Below are 17,030 nucleotides of genomic sequence, written 5' to 3'. Positions count from 1 at the left end.
TGACGTTGGATCAAATAATAATTCACAATATTAATCAAATAAAACGTTAAATAAAACCCTAATGCATCCGCGGTTTCGTTAAGGGACGTTGGATTCTTAAGTGCTTAAAGTAACCCTAATGACGATGGTTTCGATAATGAGACACGACACCAACCAATGAAACAGGCTTGCCATTAGTGCCGGCTAATGCATCCGCGGTTTCGTTAAGGGACGTTGGACTCTTAAGTGCTTAAAGTAACCCTAAGGACGATGGTTTCGATAATGAGACACGACACCAACCAATGAAACATGCTTGCCATTAGTGCCGGCTAATGCATCCGTGGTTTCGTTAAGGGACGTTGGACTCTTAAGTGCTTAAAGTAACCCTAAGGACGATGGTTTCGTTAATGAGACACGACACCAACCAATGAAACATGCTTGCCATTAGTGCCAGCTAATGCATCCGCGGTTTCCTTAAGGGACGTTGGACTCTTAAGTGCTTAAGGTAACCCTAAGGACGATGGTTTCGTTAATGAGACACAACACCAACCAATGAAACATGCTTGCCATTAGTGCCGGCTAATGTATCCGCGGTTTCGTTAAGGGACGTTGGACTCTTAAGTGCTTAAAGTAACCATAAGGACGATGGTTTCGTTAATGAGACACGACACCAACCAATGAAACATGCTTGCCATTAGTGCCGGCTAATGTATCCGCGGTTTCGTTAAGGGACGTTGGACTCTTAAGTGCTTAAAGTAACCCTAAGGACGATGGTTTCGTTAATGAGACACGACACCAACCAATGAAACATGCTTGCCATTAGTGCCGTCTAATGCATCCGCGGTTTCGTTAAGGGACGTTGGACTCTTAAGTGCTTAAAGTAACCCTAAGGACGATGGTTTCGTTAATGAGACACGACACCAACCAATGAAACATGCTTGCCATTAGTGCCGGCTAATGCATCCGCGGTTTCGTTAAGGGACGTTGGACTCTTAAGTGCTTAAAGTAACCCTAAGGACGATGGTTTCGTTAATGAGACACGACACCAACCAATGAAACATGCTTGCCATTAGTGCCGGCTAATGTATCCGCGGTTTCGTTAAGGGACGTTGGACTCTTAAGTGCTTAAAGTAACCCTAAGGACGATGGTTTCGTTAATGAGACACGACACCAACCAATGAAACATGCTTGCCATTATTGCCGGCTAATGCATCCGCGGTTTCGTTAAGGGACGTTGGACTCTTAAGTGCTTAAAGTAACCCTAAGGACGATGGTTTCGTTAATGAGACACGACACCAACCAATGAAACATGCTTGCCATTAGTGCCGGCTAATGCATCCGTGGTTTCGTTAAGGGACGTTGGACTCTTAAGTGCTTAAAGTAACCCTAAGGACGATGGTTTCGTTAATGAGACACGACACCAACCAATGAAACATGCTTGCCATTAGTGCCGGCTAATGCATCCGCGGTTTCGTTAAGGGACGTTGGACTCTTAAGTGCTTAAAGTAACCCTAAGGACGATGGTTTCGTTAATGAGACACGACACCAACCAATGAAACATGCTTGCCATTAGTGCCGGCTAATGCATCCGCGGTTTCGTTAAGGGACGTTGGACTCTTAAGTGCTTAAAGTAACCCTAAGGACGATGGTTTCGTTAATGAGACACGACACCAACCAATGAAACATGCTTGCCATTAGTGCCGGCTAATGCATCCGCTGTTTCGTTAAGGGACGTTGGACTCTTAAGTGCTTAAAGTCACCCTAAGGACGATGGTTTCGTTAATGAGACACGACACCAACCAATGAAACATGCTTGCCATTAGTGCCAGCTAATGCATCCGCGGTTTCCTTAAGGGACGTTGGACTCTTAAGTGCTTAAAGTAACCATAAGGACGATGGTTTCGTTAATGAGACACAACACCAACCAATGAAACATGCTTGCCATTAGTGCCGGCTAATGCATCCGCGGTTTCGTTAAGGGACGTTGGACTCTTAAGTGCTTAAAGTAACCATAAGGACGATGGTTTCGTTAATGAGACACAACAGCAACCAATGAAACATGCTTGCCATTAGTGCCGGCTAATGCATCCGCTGTTTCGTTAAGGGACGTTGGACTCTTAAGTGCTTAAAGTAACCCTAAGGACGATGGTTTCGTTAATGAGACACGACACCAACCAATGAAACATGCTTGCCATTAGTGCCGGCTAATGCATCCGCGGTTTCGTTAAGGGACGTTGGACTCTTAAGTGCTTAAAGTAACCATAAGGACGATGGTTTCGTTAATGAGACACGACACCAACCAATGAAACATGCTTGCCATTAGTGCCGGCTAATGCATCCGCGGTTTCGTTAAGGGACGTTGGACTCCTAAGTGCTTAAAGTAACCCTAAGGACGATGGTTTCATTAATGAGACACGACACCAACCAATGAAACATGCTTGCCATTAGTGCCGGCTAATGCATCCGCGGTTTCGTTAAGGGACGTTGGACTCTTAAGTGCTTAAAGTAACCCTAAGGACGATGGTTTCGTTAATGAGACACGACACCAACCAATGAAACATGCTTGCCATTAGTGCCGGCTAATGCATCCGCGGTTTCGTTAAGGGACGTTGGACTCTTAAGTGCTTAAAGTAACCCTAAGGACGATGGTTTCGTTAATGAGACACGACACCAACCAATGAAACATGCTTGCCATTATTGCCGGCTAATGCATCCGCGGTTTCGTTAAGGGACGTTGGACTCTTAAGTGCTTAAAGTAACCCTAAGGACGATGGTTTCGTTAATGAGACACGACACCAACCAATGAAACATGCTTGCCATTAGTGCCGGCTAATGCATCCGTGGTTTCGTTAAGGGACGTTGGACTCTTAAGTGCTTAAAGTAACCCTAAGGACGATGGTTTCGTTAATGAGACACGACACCAACCAATGAAACATGCTTGCCATTAGTGCCGGCTAATGCATCCGCGGTTTCGTTAAGGGACGTTGGACTCTTAAGTGCTTAAAGTAACCCTAAGGACGATGGTTTCGTTAATGAGACACGACACCAACCAATGAAACATGCTTGCCATTAGTGCCGGCTAATGCATCCGCTGTTTCGTTAAGGGACGTTGGACTCTTAAGTGCTTAAAGTAACCCTAAGGACGATGGTTTCGTTAATGAGACACGACACCAACCAATGAAACATGCTTGCCATTAGTGCCGGCTAATGCATCCGCGGTTTCCTTAAGGGACGTTGGACTCTTAAGTGCTTAAAGTCACCCTAAGGACGATGGTTTCGTTAATGAGACACAACACCAACCAATGAAACATGCTTGCCATTAGTGCCGGCTAATGCATCCGCGGTTTCGTTAAGGGACGTTGGACTCTTAAGTGCTTAAAGTAACCATAAGGACGATGGTTTCGTTAATGAGACACAACACCAACCAATGAAACATGCTTGCCATTAGTGCCGGCTAATGCATCCGCGGTTTCGTTAAGGGACGTTGGACTCTTAAGTGCTTAAAGTAACCCTAAGGACGATGGTTTCGTTAATGAGACACGACACCAACCAATGAAACATGCTTGCCATTAGTGCCGGCTAATGCATCCGTGGTTTCGTTAAGGGACGTTGGACTCTTAAGTGCTTAAAGTAACCATAAGGACGATGGTTTCGTTAATGAGACACGACACCAACCAATGAAACATGCTTGCCATTAGTGCCGGCTAATACATCCGCGGTTTCGTTAAGGGACGTTGGACTCTTAAGTGCTTAAAGTAACCCTAAGGACGATGGTTTCATTAATGAGACACGACACCAACCAATGAAACATGCTTGCCATTAGTGCCGGCTTATGCATCCGCGGTTTCGTTAAGGGACGTTGGACTCTTAAGTGCTTAAAGTAACCCTAAGGACGATGGTTTCGTTAATGAGACACGACACCAACCAATGAAACATGCTTGCCATTAGTGCCGGCTAATGCATCCGCGGTTTCGTTAAGGGACGTTGGACTCTTAAGTGCTTAAAGTAACCCTAAGGACGATGGTTTCGTTAATGAGACACGACACCAACCAATGAAACATGCTTGCCATTAGTGCCGGCTAATGCATCCGCGGTTTCGTTAAGGGACGTTGGACTCTTAAGTGCTTAAAGTAACCCTAAGGACGATGGTTTCGTTAATGAGACACGACACCAAGCAATGAAACATGCTTGCCATTAGTGCCGGCTAATGCATCCGCGGTTTCGTTAAGGGACGTTGGACTCTTAAGTGCTTAAAGTAACCCTAAGGACGATGGTTTCATTAATGAGACACGACACCAACCAATGAAACATGCTTGCCATTAGTGCCGGCTAATGCATCCGCGGTTTCGTTAAGGGACGTTGGACTCTTAAGTGCTTAAAGTAACCCTAAGGACGATGGTTTCATTAATGAGACACGACACCAACCAATGAAACATGCTTGCCATTAGTGCCGGCTTATGCATCCGCGGTTTCGTTAAGGGACGTTGGACTCTTAAGTGCTTAAAGTAACCCTAAGGACGATGGTTTCGTTAATGAGACACGACACCAACCAATGAAACATGCTTGCCATTAGTGCCGGCTAATGCATCCGCGGTTTCGTTAAGGGACGTTGGACTCTTAAGTGCTTAAAGTAACCCTAAGGACGATGGTTTCGTTAATGAGACACGACACCAACCAATGAAACATGCTTGCCATTAGTGCCGGCTAATGCATCCGCGGTTTCGTTAAGGGACGTTGGACTCTTAAGTGCTTAAAGTAACCATAAGGACGATGGTTTCGTTAATGAGACACAACACCAACCAATGAAACATGCTTGCCATTAGTGCCGGCTAATGTATCCGCGGTTTCGTTAAGGGACGTTGGACTCTTAAGTGCTTAAAGTAACCCTAAGGACGATGGTTTCGTTAATGAGACACGACACCAACCAATGAAACATGCTTGCCATTATTGCCGGCTAATGCATCCGCGGTTTCGTTAAGGGACGTTGGACTCTTAAGTGCTTAAAGTAACCCTAAGGACGATGGTTTCGTTAATGAGACACGACACCAACCAATGAAACATGCTTGCCATTAGTGCCGGCTAATACATCCGTGGTTTCGTTAAGGGACGTTGGACTCTTAAGTGCTTAAAGTAACCCTAAGGACGATGGTTTCGTTAATGAGACACGACACCAACCAATGAAACATGCTTGCCATTAGTGCCGGCTAATGCATCCGCGGTTTCGTTAAGGGACGTTGGACTCTTAAGTGCTTAAAGTAACCCTAAGGACGATGGTTTCGTTAATGAGACACGACACCAACCAATGAAACATGCTTGCCATTAGTGCCGGCTAATGCATCCGCGGTTTCGTTAAGGGACGTTGGACTCTTAAGTGCTTAAAGTAACCCTAAGGACGATGGTTTCGTTAATGAGACACGACACCAAGCAATGAAACATGCTTGCCATTAGTGCCGGCTAATGCATCCGCTGTTTCGTTAAGGGACGTTGGACTCTTAAGTGCTTAAAGTAACCCTAAGGACGATGGTTTCGTTAATGAGACACGACACCAACCAATGAAACATGCTTGCCATTAGTGCCAGCTAATGCATCCGCGGTTTCCTTAAGGGACGTTGGACTCTTAAGTGCTGAAAGTCACCCTAAGGACGATGGTTTCGTTAATGAGACACAACACCAACCAATGAAACATGCTTGCCATTAGTGCCGGCTAATGCATCCGCGGTTTCGTTAAGGGACGTTGGACTCTTAAGTGCTTAAAGTAACCCTAAGGACGATGGTTTCGTTAATGAGACACGACACCAACCAATGAAACATGCTTGCCATTAGTGCCTATCCGCGGTTTCGTTAAGGGACGTTGGACTCTTAAGTGCTTAAAGTAACCCTAAGGACGATGGTTTCGTTAATGAGACACGACACCAACCAATGAAACATGCTTGCCATTATTGCCGGCTAATGCATCCGCGGTTTCGTTAAGGGACGTTGGACTCTTAAGTGCTTAAAGTAACCCTAAGGACGATGGTTTCATTAATGAGACACGACACCAACCAATGAAACATGCTTGCCATTAGTGCCGGCTAATGCATCCGCGGTTTCGTTAAGGGACGTTGGACTCTTAAGTGCTTAAAGTAACCCTAAGGACGATGGTTTCATTAATGAGACACGACACCAACCAATGAAACATGCTTGCCATTAGTGCCGGCTTATGCATCCGCGGTTTCGTTAAGGGACGTTGGACTCTTAAGTGCTTAAAGTAACCCTAAGGACGATGGTTTCGTTAATGAGACACGACACCAACCAATGAAACATGCTTGCCATTAGTGCCGGCTAATGCATCCGCGGTTTCGTTAAGGGACGTTGGACTCTTAAGTGCTTAAAGTAACCCTAAGGACGATGGTTTCGTTAATGAGACACGACACCAAGCAATGAAACATGCTTGCCATTAGTGCCGGCTAATGCATCCGCTGTTTCGTTAAGGGACGTTGGACTCTTAAGTGCTTAAAGTAACCCTAAGGACGATGGTTTCGTTAATGAGACACGACACCAACCAATGAAACATGCTTGCCATTAGTGCCAGCTAATGCATCCGCGGTTTCCTTAAGGGACGTTGGACTCTTAAGTGCTTAAAGTCACCCTAAGGACGATGGTTTCGTTAATGAGACACAACACCAACCAATGAAACATGCTTGCCATTAGTGCCGGCTAATGCATCCGCGGTTTCGTTAAGGGACGTTGGACTCTTAAGTGCTTAAAGTAACCATAAGGACGATGGTTTCGTTAATGAGACACAACACCAACCAATGAAACATGCTTGCCATTAGTGCCGGCTAATGCATCCGCGGTTTCGTTAAGGGACGTTGGACTCTTAAGTGCTTAAAGTAACCCTAAGGACGATGGTTTCGTTAATGAGACACGACACCAACCAATGAAACATGCTTGCCATTAGTGCCGGCTAATGCATCCGTGGTTTCGTTAAGGGACGTTGGACTCTTAAGTGCTTAAAGTAACCATAAGGACGATGGTTTCGTTAATGAGACACGGCACCAACCAATGAAACATGCTTGCCATTAGTGCCGGCTAATGCATCCGCGGTTTCGTTAAGGGACGTTGGACTCTTAAGTGCTTAAAGTAACCCTAAGGACGATGGTTTCATTAATGAGACACGACACCAACCAATGAAACATGCTTGCCATTAGTGCCGGCTTATGCATCCGCGGTTTCGTTAAGGGACGTTGGACTCTTAAGTGCTTAAAGTAACCCTAAGGACGATGGTTTCGTTAATGAGACACGACACCAACCAATGAAACATGCTTGCCATTAGTGCCGGCTAATGTATCCGCGGTTTCGTTAAGGGACGTTGGACTCTTAAGTGCTTAAAGTAACCATAAGGACGATGGTTTCGTTAATGAGACACGACACCAACCAATGAAACATGCTTGCCATTATTGCCGGCTAATGCATCCGTGGTTTCATTAAGGGACGTTGGACTCTTAAGTGCTTAAAGTAACCCTAAGGACGATGGTTTCGTTAATGAGACACGATACCAACCAATGAAACATGCTTGCCATTAGTGCCGGCTAATGCATCCGCGGTTTCGTTAAGGGACGTTGGACTCTTAAATGCTTAAAGTAAACCTAAGGGTTACTAATTAATAGTATAAAATTAATAGTTTCGAGGTCTTTTCCAAAAACTTTCTTTGGTTTAGTGGTAAGAATAAATAAGGATCTGTTTGTTGCTGGTCTTGTGTTCGAATCCACCCCTTGAGGTTTGATTAATAATTTTTTGGCCTCAGAATCTACTCTCATTAATGCAAATTTAATACATAGAATCTAATAATAGTATAAAGTTTATAGTTGCAATTACTTTTACAACCAAAAGCTTTGGTTCAGTGGTTAGTAAAATTGAGTGGTTGTTGGTGGTCCTGGCTTCGAATCCACCCCATTATACTTTTTTATAATTTCATGGTGATATTTCATAAACCTTAGTTAGATACTGCTTTTTTTGGACCATTTCACCAATATTATTAGAAAAAAAAATGACAGCATCCAACTAGAAACATTATCAAGAAAATCATTGTCTAAATCTTCCAGTACATAAACAGACCGCAGCAACAAATTACATCAAGTTTTTGCAAATTTGGTAAACAAAAGTCATTGCATATCAGTAACTTGGACAAAACTAATCCTTCTTTGCCATCTTTGCTCTCCTCTCAACCTCATGAATAGTGGACAAAAACTGCTGACTTCCACTAGAAGAAGGGAAAGAGGAATATGGCGGGAACGAATGGAAAATCTGGCTAGTTGGGGGAAATTGAGGAAACATATTCATTCCATCCCCAAAATTCAGCAGAGGACCTGCATCATCAATTTGTGGACTTGCTGCTGGTGATAAGACATCGCGTTCATTAGCTTCCAAACTTCCAACATTGTCATTATCTCCAACCTATAGTTTGTACCAAAATATTAGCTAATATTCATTCAATTACAGTGATGTAAAATAAATCAAGGCATCACTAAACAGGGTGTTTACGCTTGCCTTTCTTTTAGCTTTGCCAATATGCCTTGAAGTAAAACCTCCATTATCTCCTCCTGCTAATGACACCACAGTCTGCAATTGCAAAGAAAAGAATCAAAACATTGAGTTTCAATAAACAAATAACAATAACAAAATGCCAAAAACAAGAAACAAGATTGACTTACATTTTCAGTAATGCTATCATCATCCACCTCAACTGATGAATCTCCTTCATCATCTCCGACGCCCTCAAATAATGTAGGACATGTCCTGATTGTGTGGCCACTCTTTCTGCAATTAGAACATAGTCTTTTCTTCTTCTTAGTCTTCAACTTCTTTCGTGCACCTCGGGTTCTCACAACAGTAGGATCACGAATCACAAATAAATTGCCTTCAGTAGATTTCGGATGACGACGTTTCTGAACTTTCGATACCAGTTTGTATATATCCTCAATTACGGCTGAAAAATCTGAAGCATCATCAGCGGCGTATTCACTAAGAAAATTGCATGCAGCAGAAATGGCACCTCTACGCAACAATTTCAGTTTTTCAGAATCAAACTCAATGGAGGGTATTGTGTGTATGAAATCCACCTTCGCAGTCTTCAACCACCGGTTGGAAACAAGAGATGCAGGAAATGTGGTGAAGTCCTCAATCCTCATAGCACATATGATGTGAGAACAAGGAATGCCCTTAAAATCAGATAGTCCACAATCACACTCAAATGTAATCTGATTCTTATCATAAACATCTAAGAATTGAGAACTGGACCTGCCACACACACTCAACTTTATCATTATAGTGTTGCAGACCTCTGACCGTTCAACAAGGTTAAGGCTCAAAGCTTGTTCCATGACATGCCTAACTTCCCTAAACATATTTCTGGTCAACAGTTTTGCAGCTCCTTGTTCAATGCCACTCAAAGCAGTGGTTAACACAGGCTCCCCATAACATGAGCTAAAGTCAGAGGTTAACTCATTGTGCCTATACTCTTCCACAGCTCTCTCAAAATTATAAATGAAATCCATCATGCTATTTTTGCACGACACATAGTTCTTAATGAAAGAGTTGATACCTTCGCATAGCGAGGTAGTCCTAATGCCAGCAAAAAATCTCTCTCTCATAAATGGAGCAACCCACATCTCCTTTGTTTCATACATTTGTTTAATCCATTTGTCCTCACCAAGATCATACTTTTCAACCATAGTCTCCCACTTTGATTCAAACCGCTGAGGACTGAAATTACCAAAGATCAAATAGTTAAAGTCATCTAAGAAATTAGCCAAATGAATTTTCTTAACTGCATTTTGCTGAATGTGCCATCCACAAAGCCTGTGGGTTGAATTTGGAAACACAACCTTTATAGCCTCACGCATAGCTTTATCTCCATCTGTCACGAAAGCTTTAGGATGCTTCCCAAACATAGCTTCATCCAATCTCTGCAAAACCCACTTGTAAGTATCCATGGTCTCGTCAGAAACCAATGCACAGGCAAAAATGGTAGTCTCCTTGTGATGATTGTAACTAGAAAATATAACAACAGGCTTGTTGTACTTGTTCTTTTTGTAAGTGCTGTCAAACACTACTACATCTCCAAAAGCTTGGTAGTCAAGACGACTGCTTCCATCACACCAAAACAAATTTTCAAGATTATCATTAATTGTTCTCGTGAACCTGAAATAGAACATAGAATCCTTCTCCCCTTTCCGCGTAAAATAGTTTAATGAACCAGCAGCATCACCAGCACCTAAACTTATCCTTTTATTCTTATCAACATGGCTGTACAAGTCCTTTTTCAAAAAACCAACTGAATCATGACCTCCTTTTTGTCCCATCATGAGACCCATTATGTTGCAACTCCTCACGCCATACAACTTTAGTGTGTCAACTTGAGCCTTGTCACCATTAGTCAATTCCCTGAATGTCGGGATTAAATGAACTTGCTGAGCCAGTGTCAAATCATGATTGTGCTCAGGTTCAAAATAAGAAACCATCCACTTCTTAGACTTTGCCTCGAAACGTACATGAAATTTAGCTTGGCATGATACTCTGGTAATTGGCTTAGCCTCTTTCACTCGACTAACCTTTTTCAAATGCTTCTCATGTCTCTCACCCTCCCTATTACAAACAAGCTGGCGACTAATAACATTACCCTTTGCATCGCGCCGAACATCATCCTTCCTAACCCCAAAACCTTTAAACTGGGCATAGTGCTGGTAAAACTCAATGGCATCCTGCTCAGACAAAAACTCCAGCTCCCTAATTTCATCAATGCTCAACTCGGGAATTAATTTGCACTGTTGCTGGTCCTCCTCATTAATGACCACATCATCTCCACCAGAATTACCTGAGATATCATCCGGATCCTCAGACTCATTCATGCCTCCAGAATTAGACAAGTTCACACGAGACTCTTCATTAATTTCCGCCATTTCAGGACAACCTACAATGAAACAGAGACATTAATCCCAGCTCTTAGTTCTTCCTTGTAATAAGAAACTCAGAAAAACATCTAAATGAAACAACACCAAGGGCATAACTAAACATCCTAAATCCCATGAAGGACATGAATCCCAGTATTTTTGAAAACTAATTGACTCGAATCCGAAAACCCTAATCCCTAAAATCACACAAACACGAATCGGGTTTTAAATTTTTTGAAAGGATTTATATTGTCATTGACTGTGACGATAAAACCATAAACCCTAAATTCATAATAAGCATGAATCCCAGATTTTTTTGAAAAACTAATGCACTCAAGAATCCAAAGCTTTTAAACCCTAATCCCCAAAATCTTACAAACAAGATTGTACAATCGGGTTTTCAAATTCAAAATAAAGCATACAAAACACGATTCGACTATTCAACTAATAAATAATGGAAGATATTTTAAAAAACAAACCTTTAGATCTTGAATCTTCACCCGTGAAGGAGAACGCAGATGGAGGATGAATCAAAACGAGTATTTCACCGATTCACGTAGCAGAGAAATTAGGGGAACGCGAATTTGGTAGAACAGAGACAGAGAGTGAGAGGTTGAAGATGAGTGGAAGAGTGAGAGGTTGAAGATGAGTGGAAGATGAATCAGTTGCAATGTTCAATGATGGTGAAATCTAATTTTTTACCACAGCCAAGTTTCAAACAATTGCTAAAAAGCCCTTCCTATTTTTAATATAAGTATATTTTTCGATTTATTGGAAAAAGGATGAAAATGGATGGAGAAATTAAAATCAGATATAGTAGTGACCACATGTCACATTCCTATTGCACAGACCCCATGGAGGCACCACACCCACACTTTGGGGCAGGCACCACAGAATTTACCTAGAGAATAATGTAGTTGATAATGAAAAGTTGTGGTTGGTTAATATGTGGTCTGATATGGGCGAACCAAGTTATCATGTAACTGGGCTAACCCAATATTCTGTACTCAATGGGCCGGGTCACCCATAGTCTATTCGAACTAAAACCCAAGCTACAAATAAAAGGCACTACCCAAGCGGTAGGGGGACCTATCATTTTTACGCATTTTCTTAGTTTTTTGTTACTTCGCTTGCTCTTAGTTTGATTAGCCTAAGTCTGAGGTTCCATACCGGAACATTGGCGCCCACTGTGGGGCCGAAGGAACTTTTCCTAGGCTTCATACGCAGAAACAATGGTGACTCGATCTGGGGCGAACAAAGAGAGGAACTAAAATCCTCCTGATGGTGTTTCTCCCGACGTTCTCCAACGGATCATGGATGATCTCAATGATCTCCGTCAACACAACCAGCAACTTCAGAATCAACTTACTGATCTCAACCAGACACATGGGCTAAGAGAGGGCGATCGAAGGATGGCGGAAACGGTGGTGGATTTCCAACCTTTCACAGAAGAAATAGCAAACACTACTGTTCCAGACAATTTGAAGACGCTTGTCTTGGATTCGTATTACGGCGACACTGATCCCAAGGACCATTTGGTGTATTTCAACACGAAGATGGTTATTGTGGGAGCATCAGATGCACTCAAATGCAAGATGCTTCCATCAACTTTCAAGAAATCGGCAATGATTTGGTTCACCACTTTACCATCACGTTCGATTGTGAATTTCACAGAGTTATCAGCGAAGTTTTTGTCTCAGTTTTCAACCAGCCACGCCCAGAAGGTTACTCCGGCGACATTGTTCAATGTTCGTCAAGGTCCGAATGAGACTTTACAGTCGTATATGGGGCGATTTAATCAATTGTCTGTTCATTTGGAGGATAAGATGCCAGAGATTTGCATTGCAGCGTTCGAGTTAGGATTAAGGCCCGGAAGTCTGAACAGTAATTTAAGTAGAAAGCCGGTGGAGAGGATGTCACAATTACGTGAGAGTTCAAGGATTCATAAGGGAGGAGCAAAGTGATCAAGTCAAGAAGAACCGCCCGAATGCGGCGTATGCTGGACAACAACAGCAGTTTGAGGCGAAGAAAGGAGCGGTTACCGATCAGCGTTCAAAAGGATTGGCCGAACGTGGGGATAAAGGATACAATTACAGGAACCGTTATGATAACCGTTCTCAATTTAAGCATCGTGCTCAACTGTATGGGACTCGTGGGTATGGACATTCGATGACATGGACCCGGAATCAAAATGATCGTGTAACACCATTAGCGGTTAATTTAACCGAAGCTTTACACACGTGCTTGGAGGCGAATGTAATCTGTTTTCCCCGGCAACCAAAACAACCAACAGGTAGCAGCGTGGATAAGAGAAAGTGGTGTGAGTATCATAGAATCTCGGGACACGACACTGATGATTGCTTCACTTTGCGAAAGGAGATTGAGAAATTGATAAAGGCTGGATGCATGCAACACTTGACTGGGCAGAACAATTCAGATAAGGCAGAAACTTCAACAAAGCGTGATGAAAAGGGAAAGGAGATTGATAATGATGAACAGAATAAACAGTCAGATGGGAAAGCGAAGGGGCGGATTCATTCTATCTTTGGTGGGTTTCGCGGTGGAGGAACGACTAATTCAGCTCGTAAGAGGTACGTTCATTCCATTAATGCTGTTTATTCTAACGATTGGTGAAGTTGGGCAGCCAATCAACCCGATATAACTTTTACTGTGCGAGATTTCGAGGGAGTTCAGCCTCATGAAGATGATCCAATTGTTGTAATGCTGAGAATTGCTGATTACGAAATTGAGAGGGTACTTCTGGATCAAGGAAGCTCGGCGGATTTGATTTATGGCGATGCTTTTGAAAAATTGGGGCTAACTGAATCTGATTTGTTGCCTTATGATGGCTCTTTGGTGGGTTTTTCTGGAGGGAAAGTATTTGTTCGAGGTTATGTGGAGCTGAAGACTGTCTTTGGAGAAGGGAAAAATGCGGAGACATTTTCTATTAAGTTTTTGGTAGTGAAATGTACTTCGCCCTATAATGTACTCATTGGGAGGCCTTCACTGAACAGATTGGGGGCGATCATTTCTACACGACACTTAACAGCTAAGTATCCGTTGAGCAAAGGAGAAGTTGGAGTCTTAAAGGCTGATCAAGTGGTTGCCAGAAAGTGCTATTCAGAAAGCTTCAAGCAGTATGGACATATGGGAAAGAAGGCAGTGAAAGAGGTATATGAGGTGAATGTGGATCAGACAGACATTAGTTTGGATCCTCGTGATGGATTCATTGAGCACAAGATGACATCAGAAGAGGAAACTAAGGCGATCCAGATTGGTGAGCGAAACTTGAAAGTTGGTGTCAATTTAACTACAAGTCAAGAGAACAGGTTGTTAAAGTTGTTATCTGAGAATATGGATTTATTCGCATGGAGTGCAAAGGATCTTCCAGGAATCGATCCGGAATTTATTTGTCACAAATTGGCTTTAAATCCCGGGGCGAGACCTATTGTTCAATTCAAAAGAAAGATGGGCGAAGAGAAGGCAGAGGTAGTGAAGGTGGAAACCAACAAATTACTGGAAGCTGGATTCATTAGGGAGGTTAAGTATCCAACATGGTTGGCGAATGTAGTATTGGTGAAGAAGGCTAATGGAAAGTGGCGAATGTGCACAGATTATACAGACTTAAACAAGCATTGTCCTAAGGATTCTTATCATTTACCGAATATTGATAAGCTTGTGGATAGGGCATCTAGATTCGGAATGCTTAGCCTCATGGATGTGTATTCAGGGTATCATCAGATAAGAATGTATCAGCCATACGAAGAGAAGACAGCTTTTATGACGAATCAAGCGAACTATTGCTATCAGACTATGCTGTTTGGGCTGAAGAATGCGGGAGCAACATACTAGAGGTTGATGGATAAGGTGTTTGACAAGCAGGTGGGGCGGAACATGGAGATTTATGTGGATGGCATGGTGGTCAAGTCAGAGGAAATGATGGCACACTGTTCTGATCTTGAAGAGGCGTTTGGCGAGCTAAGAAAGCATAACATGAGACTTAACCCAGAATAATGTTCGTTTGGGATTCAAAGCGGGAAATTCTTGGGCTTCATGATCACAAAGAGAGGAATTGAGACAAATCCTGATAAGTGTAAGGCGATACTTGATATGCAGAGTCCAACCTCAGTTAAAGATGTGCAGAAATTAACAGGAAGGATAGCAGCTTTGTCCAGGTTTCTTCCGTGTTCTGGGGAAAAATCAGCACCATTTTTTCAATGTTTAAGGAAGAACAAAACTTTTCAGTGGACTGAAGAATGTGAAAGGGTGTTCAAAAGCTTGAAGGATCATTTGTCCAGCCCGCCAATTTTAGCCAAACCAATTCCAGGTATTTCACTGTCAATGTTTATTTCCATATCTGACAATGCAGTTAGTTCAGTTTTGTTGCAAGAGAATAAAGATGATTTGAGGATCATATATTTTGTGAGTTACGCTCTTCAAGGAGCTGAGGTTAGATACCAAAAAATTGAAAAAGCTGCATTAGCTTTAATCATATCCGCCAGGAAATAAAGACCTTATTTTCAAGGCTTTCCAATTGTGGTAAAAACTGACTTGCCACTTCGCCAAGTTTTGCAAAAGCCTGATTTGGCCGGAAGAATGGTCTCCTGGGCTGTCGAATTGTCAGAATTTGGAATCACTTTTGAAAGGAAAGGTTTGGTTAAAGCACAGGTATTGGTGGATTTTGTCAATGAAATGTCTTCCAGTGAGAAAACTATGAAAGTTGGAGAATGGAGTTTGTCCGTGGATGGTTCATCCAATGTCAAGGGAAGTGGAGCCGGAATAATTCTAGAAGGACCAGGAGGCGTGACAGTTGAACAGTCACTTAAGTTTGACTTCAAAGCAAGTAATAATCAGGCAGAGTATGAAGCTATAATTGCAGGTTTGAAATTGGCAATCGAGATGGGAGTCAAGAGCATAATGATTAAAACAGATTCTCAGATAGTCTCCAGGCAAATTCAGGGTGAATATCAGGCGAAGGATGCACAGCTGGCTAAGTATTTACTGAAAGCTCAAGGGTTGATAAAGCATATAGGCAAAGTGCAGGTCAATTATGTTCCGAGGGAGGAGAATACAAGGGCGGATATTCTGTCGAAGTTAGCGAGCACAAAGAAGCCGGGGAACAATAAGTCAGTCATCCAGGAGGTTTTGAACAGCCCAAGCATCGAAGAGGATGAGACAATGATGGTGTTGACTGTAGCGGATTCAGATTGGATGAGGCGTATCAAAAAGTGTTTGGAAGCAGAAGGCTCTGATTTGCTGAAATTTTCTAAAGACCAAGTTCGTGAGGCAAGTCATTACACATTGCTGGGCGAACAATTGTATAGAAGAGGGATTGGAGTTCCTTTGTTGAGATGTGTCCCTAAAGATGAGGCTGAAAGAATTATGTTTGAAGTTCATGAGGGCGTGTGTGCAAGTCATGTAGGAGGCAGATCTTTGGCGGCGAAAGTGCTCAGAGCAGGATTCTATTGGCCAACTTTAAGAGGGGACTGTATGGACTATGTGAAGAAGTGCGAAAAATGTCAAATTTAGGCAGATTTACATAGGGCGCCACCTGAAGCTCTTAGCTCAATGAGTTCATCGTGGCCATTTGCAATGTGGGGAGTGGATATTCTGGGATCGTTTACTCCAGCAGGTTCTCAGATTAGATTTGTTTTGGTTGCGGTAGACTACTTTACTAAGTGGATCGAGGCGGAATCGATGGCGAAGATAACAGCAGAAAAAGTCAGGAAATTTTATTGGAGAAAATTGATTTGCAGGTTTGGCGTACCAGCAACTATCATCTCAAATAATGGAACACAGTTTACTAGCAAGAGTGTGAAGAATTTTTGTGCAGAAATGGGAATTGAAATGCGCTTCGCCTCAGTGGAGCATCCTCATACAAGCAGAAGTTCGTCTGAGGCAAGCAGTGGTAAAACAGAGATCTGAAAGGCGATACAATTCCAGAGTGGTTCCGAGGCAAATGAAAGTTGGTGATTTGGTGTTGCGTCGAAAGGCAAAGGGACCTGATGATTCGAAGTTATCACCTAATTGGGAAGGACCTTATAGGATTCTTCGAGAGCTTGGTCAAGGGGCTTATCATTTGGAGGAATTATCAGGGCGAAGGGTTCCAAGGGCTTGGAA

At 42.8% G+C, this 17,030-nt stretch overlaps 1 protein-coding gene across 1 annotated transcript; it reads right to left on the bottom strand.

Moving 5' to 3' along the window:
• Positions 1-8,151: 8,151 nt before the first annotated feature.
• On the bottom strand, positions 8,152-10,919 carry LOC130744150 (protein FAR1-RELATED SEQUENCE 5-like). Its single transcript, XM_057596340.1, has 3 exons — positions 8,673-10,919; positions 8,509-8,580; positions 8,152-8,415 (listed from the first exon to the last, which is right to left on the bottom strand). Exons 1-3 carry the CDS (start codon positions 10,917-10,919, stop codon positions 8,152-8,154), a joined length of 2,583 nt encoding a protein of 860 aa, XP_057452323.1.
• Between the last annotated feature and the right edge of the window lie 6,111 nt (positions 10,920-17,030).

The sequence above is a fragment of the Lotus japonicus genome, chromosome 3 (genome assembly GCF_012489685.1).
Source record: "Lotus japonicus ecotype B-129 chromosome 3, LjGifu_v1.2".
NCBI lineage: Eukaryota > Viridiplantae > Streptophyta > Magnoliopsida > Fabales > Fabaceae > Lotus > Lotus japonicus.
The sequence above is the reverse complement of the archived record's forward strand: the minus strand, read 5'-3'. Positions and strand labels throughout refer to the sequence as shown.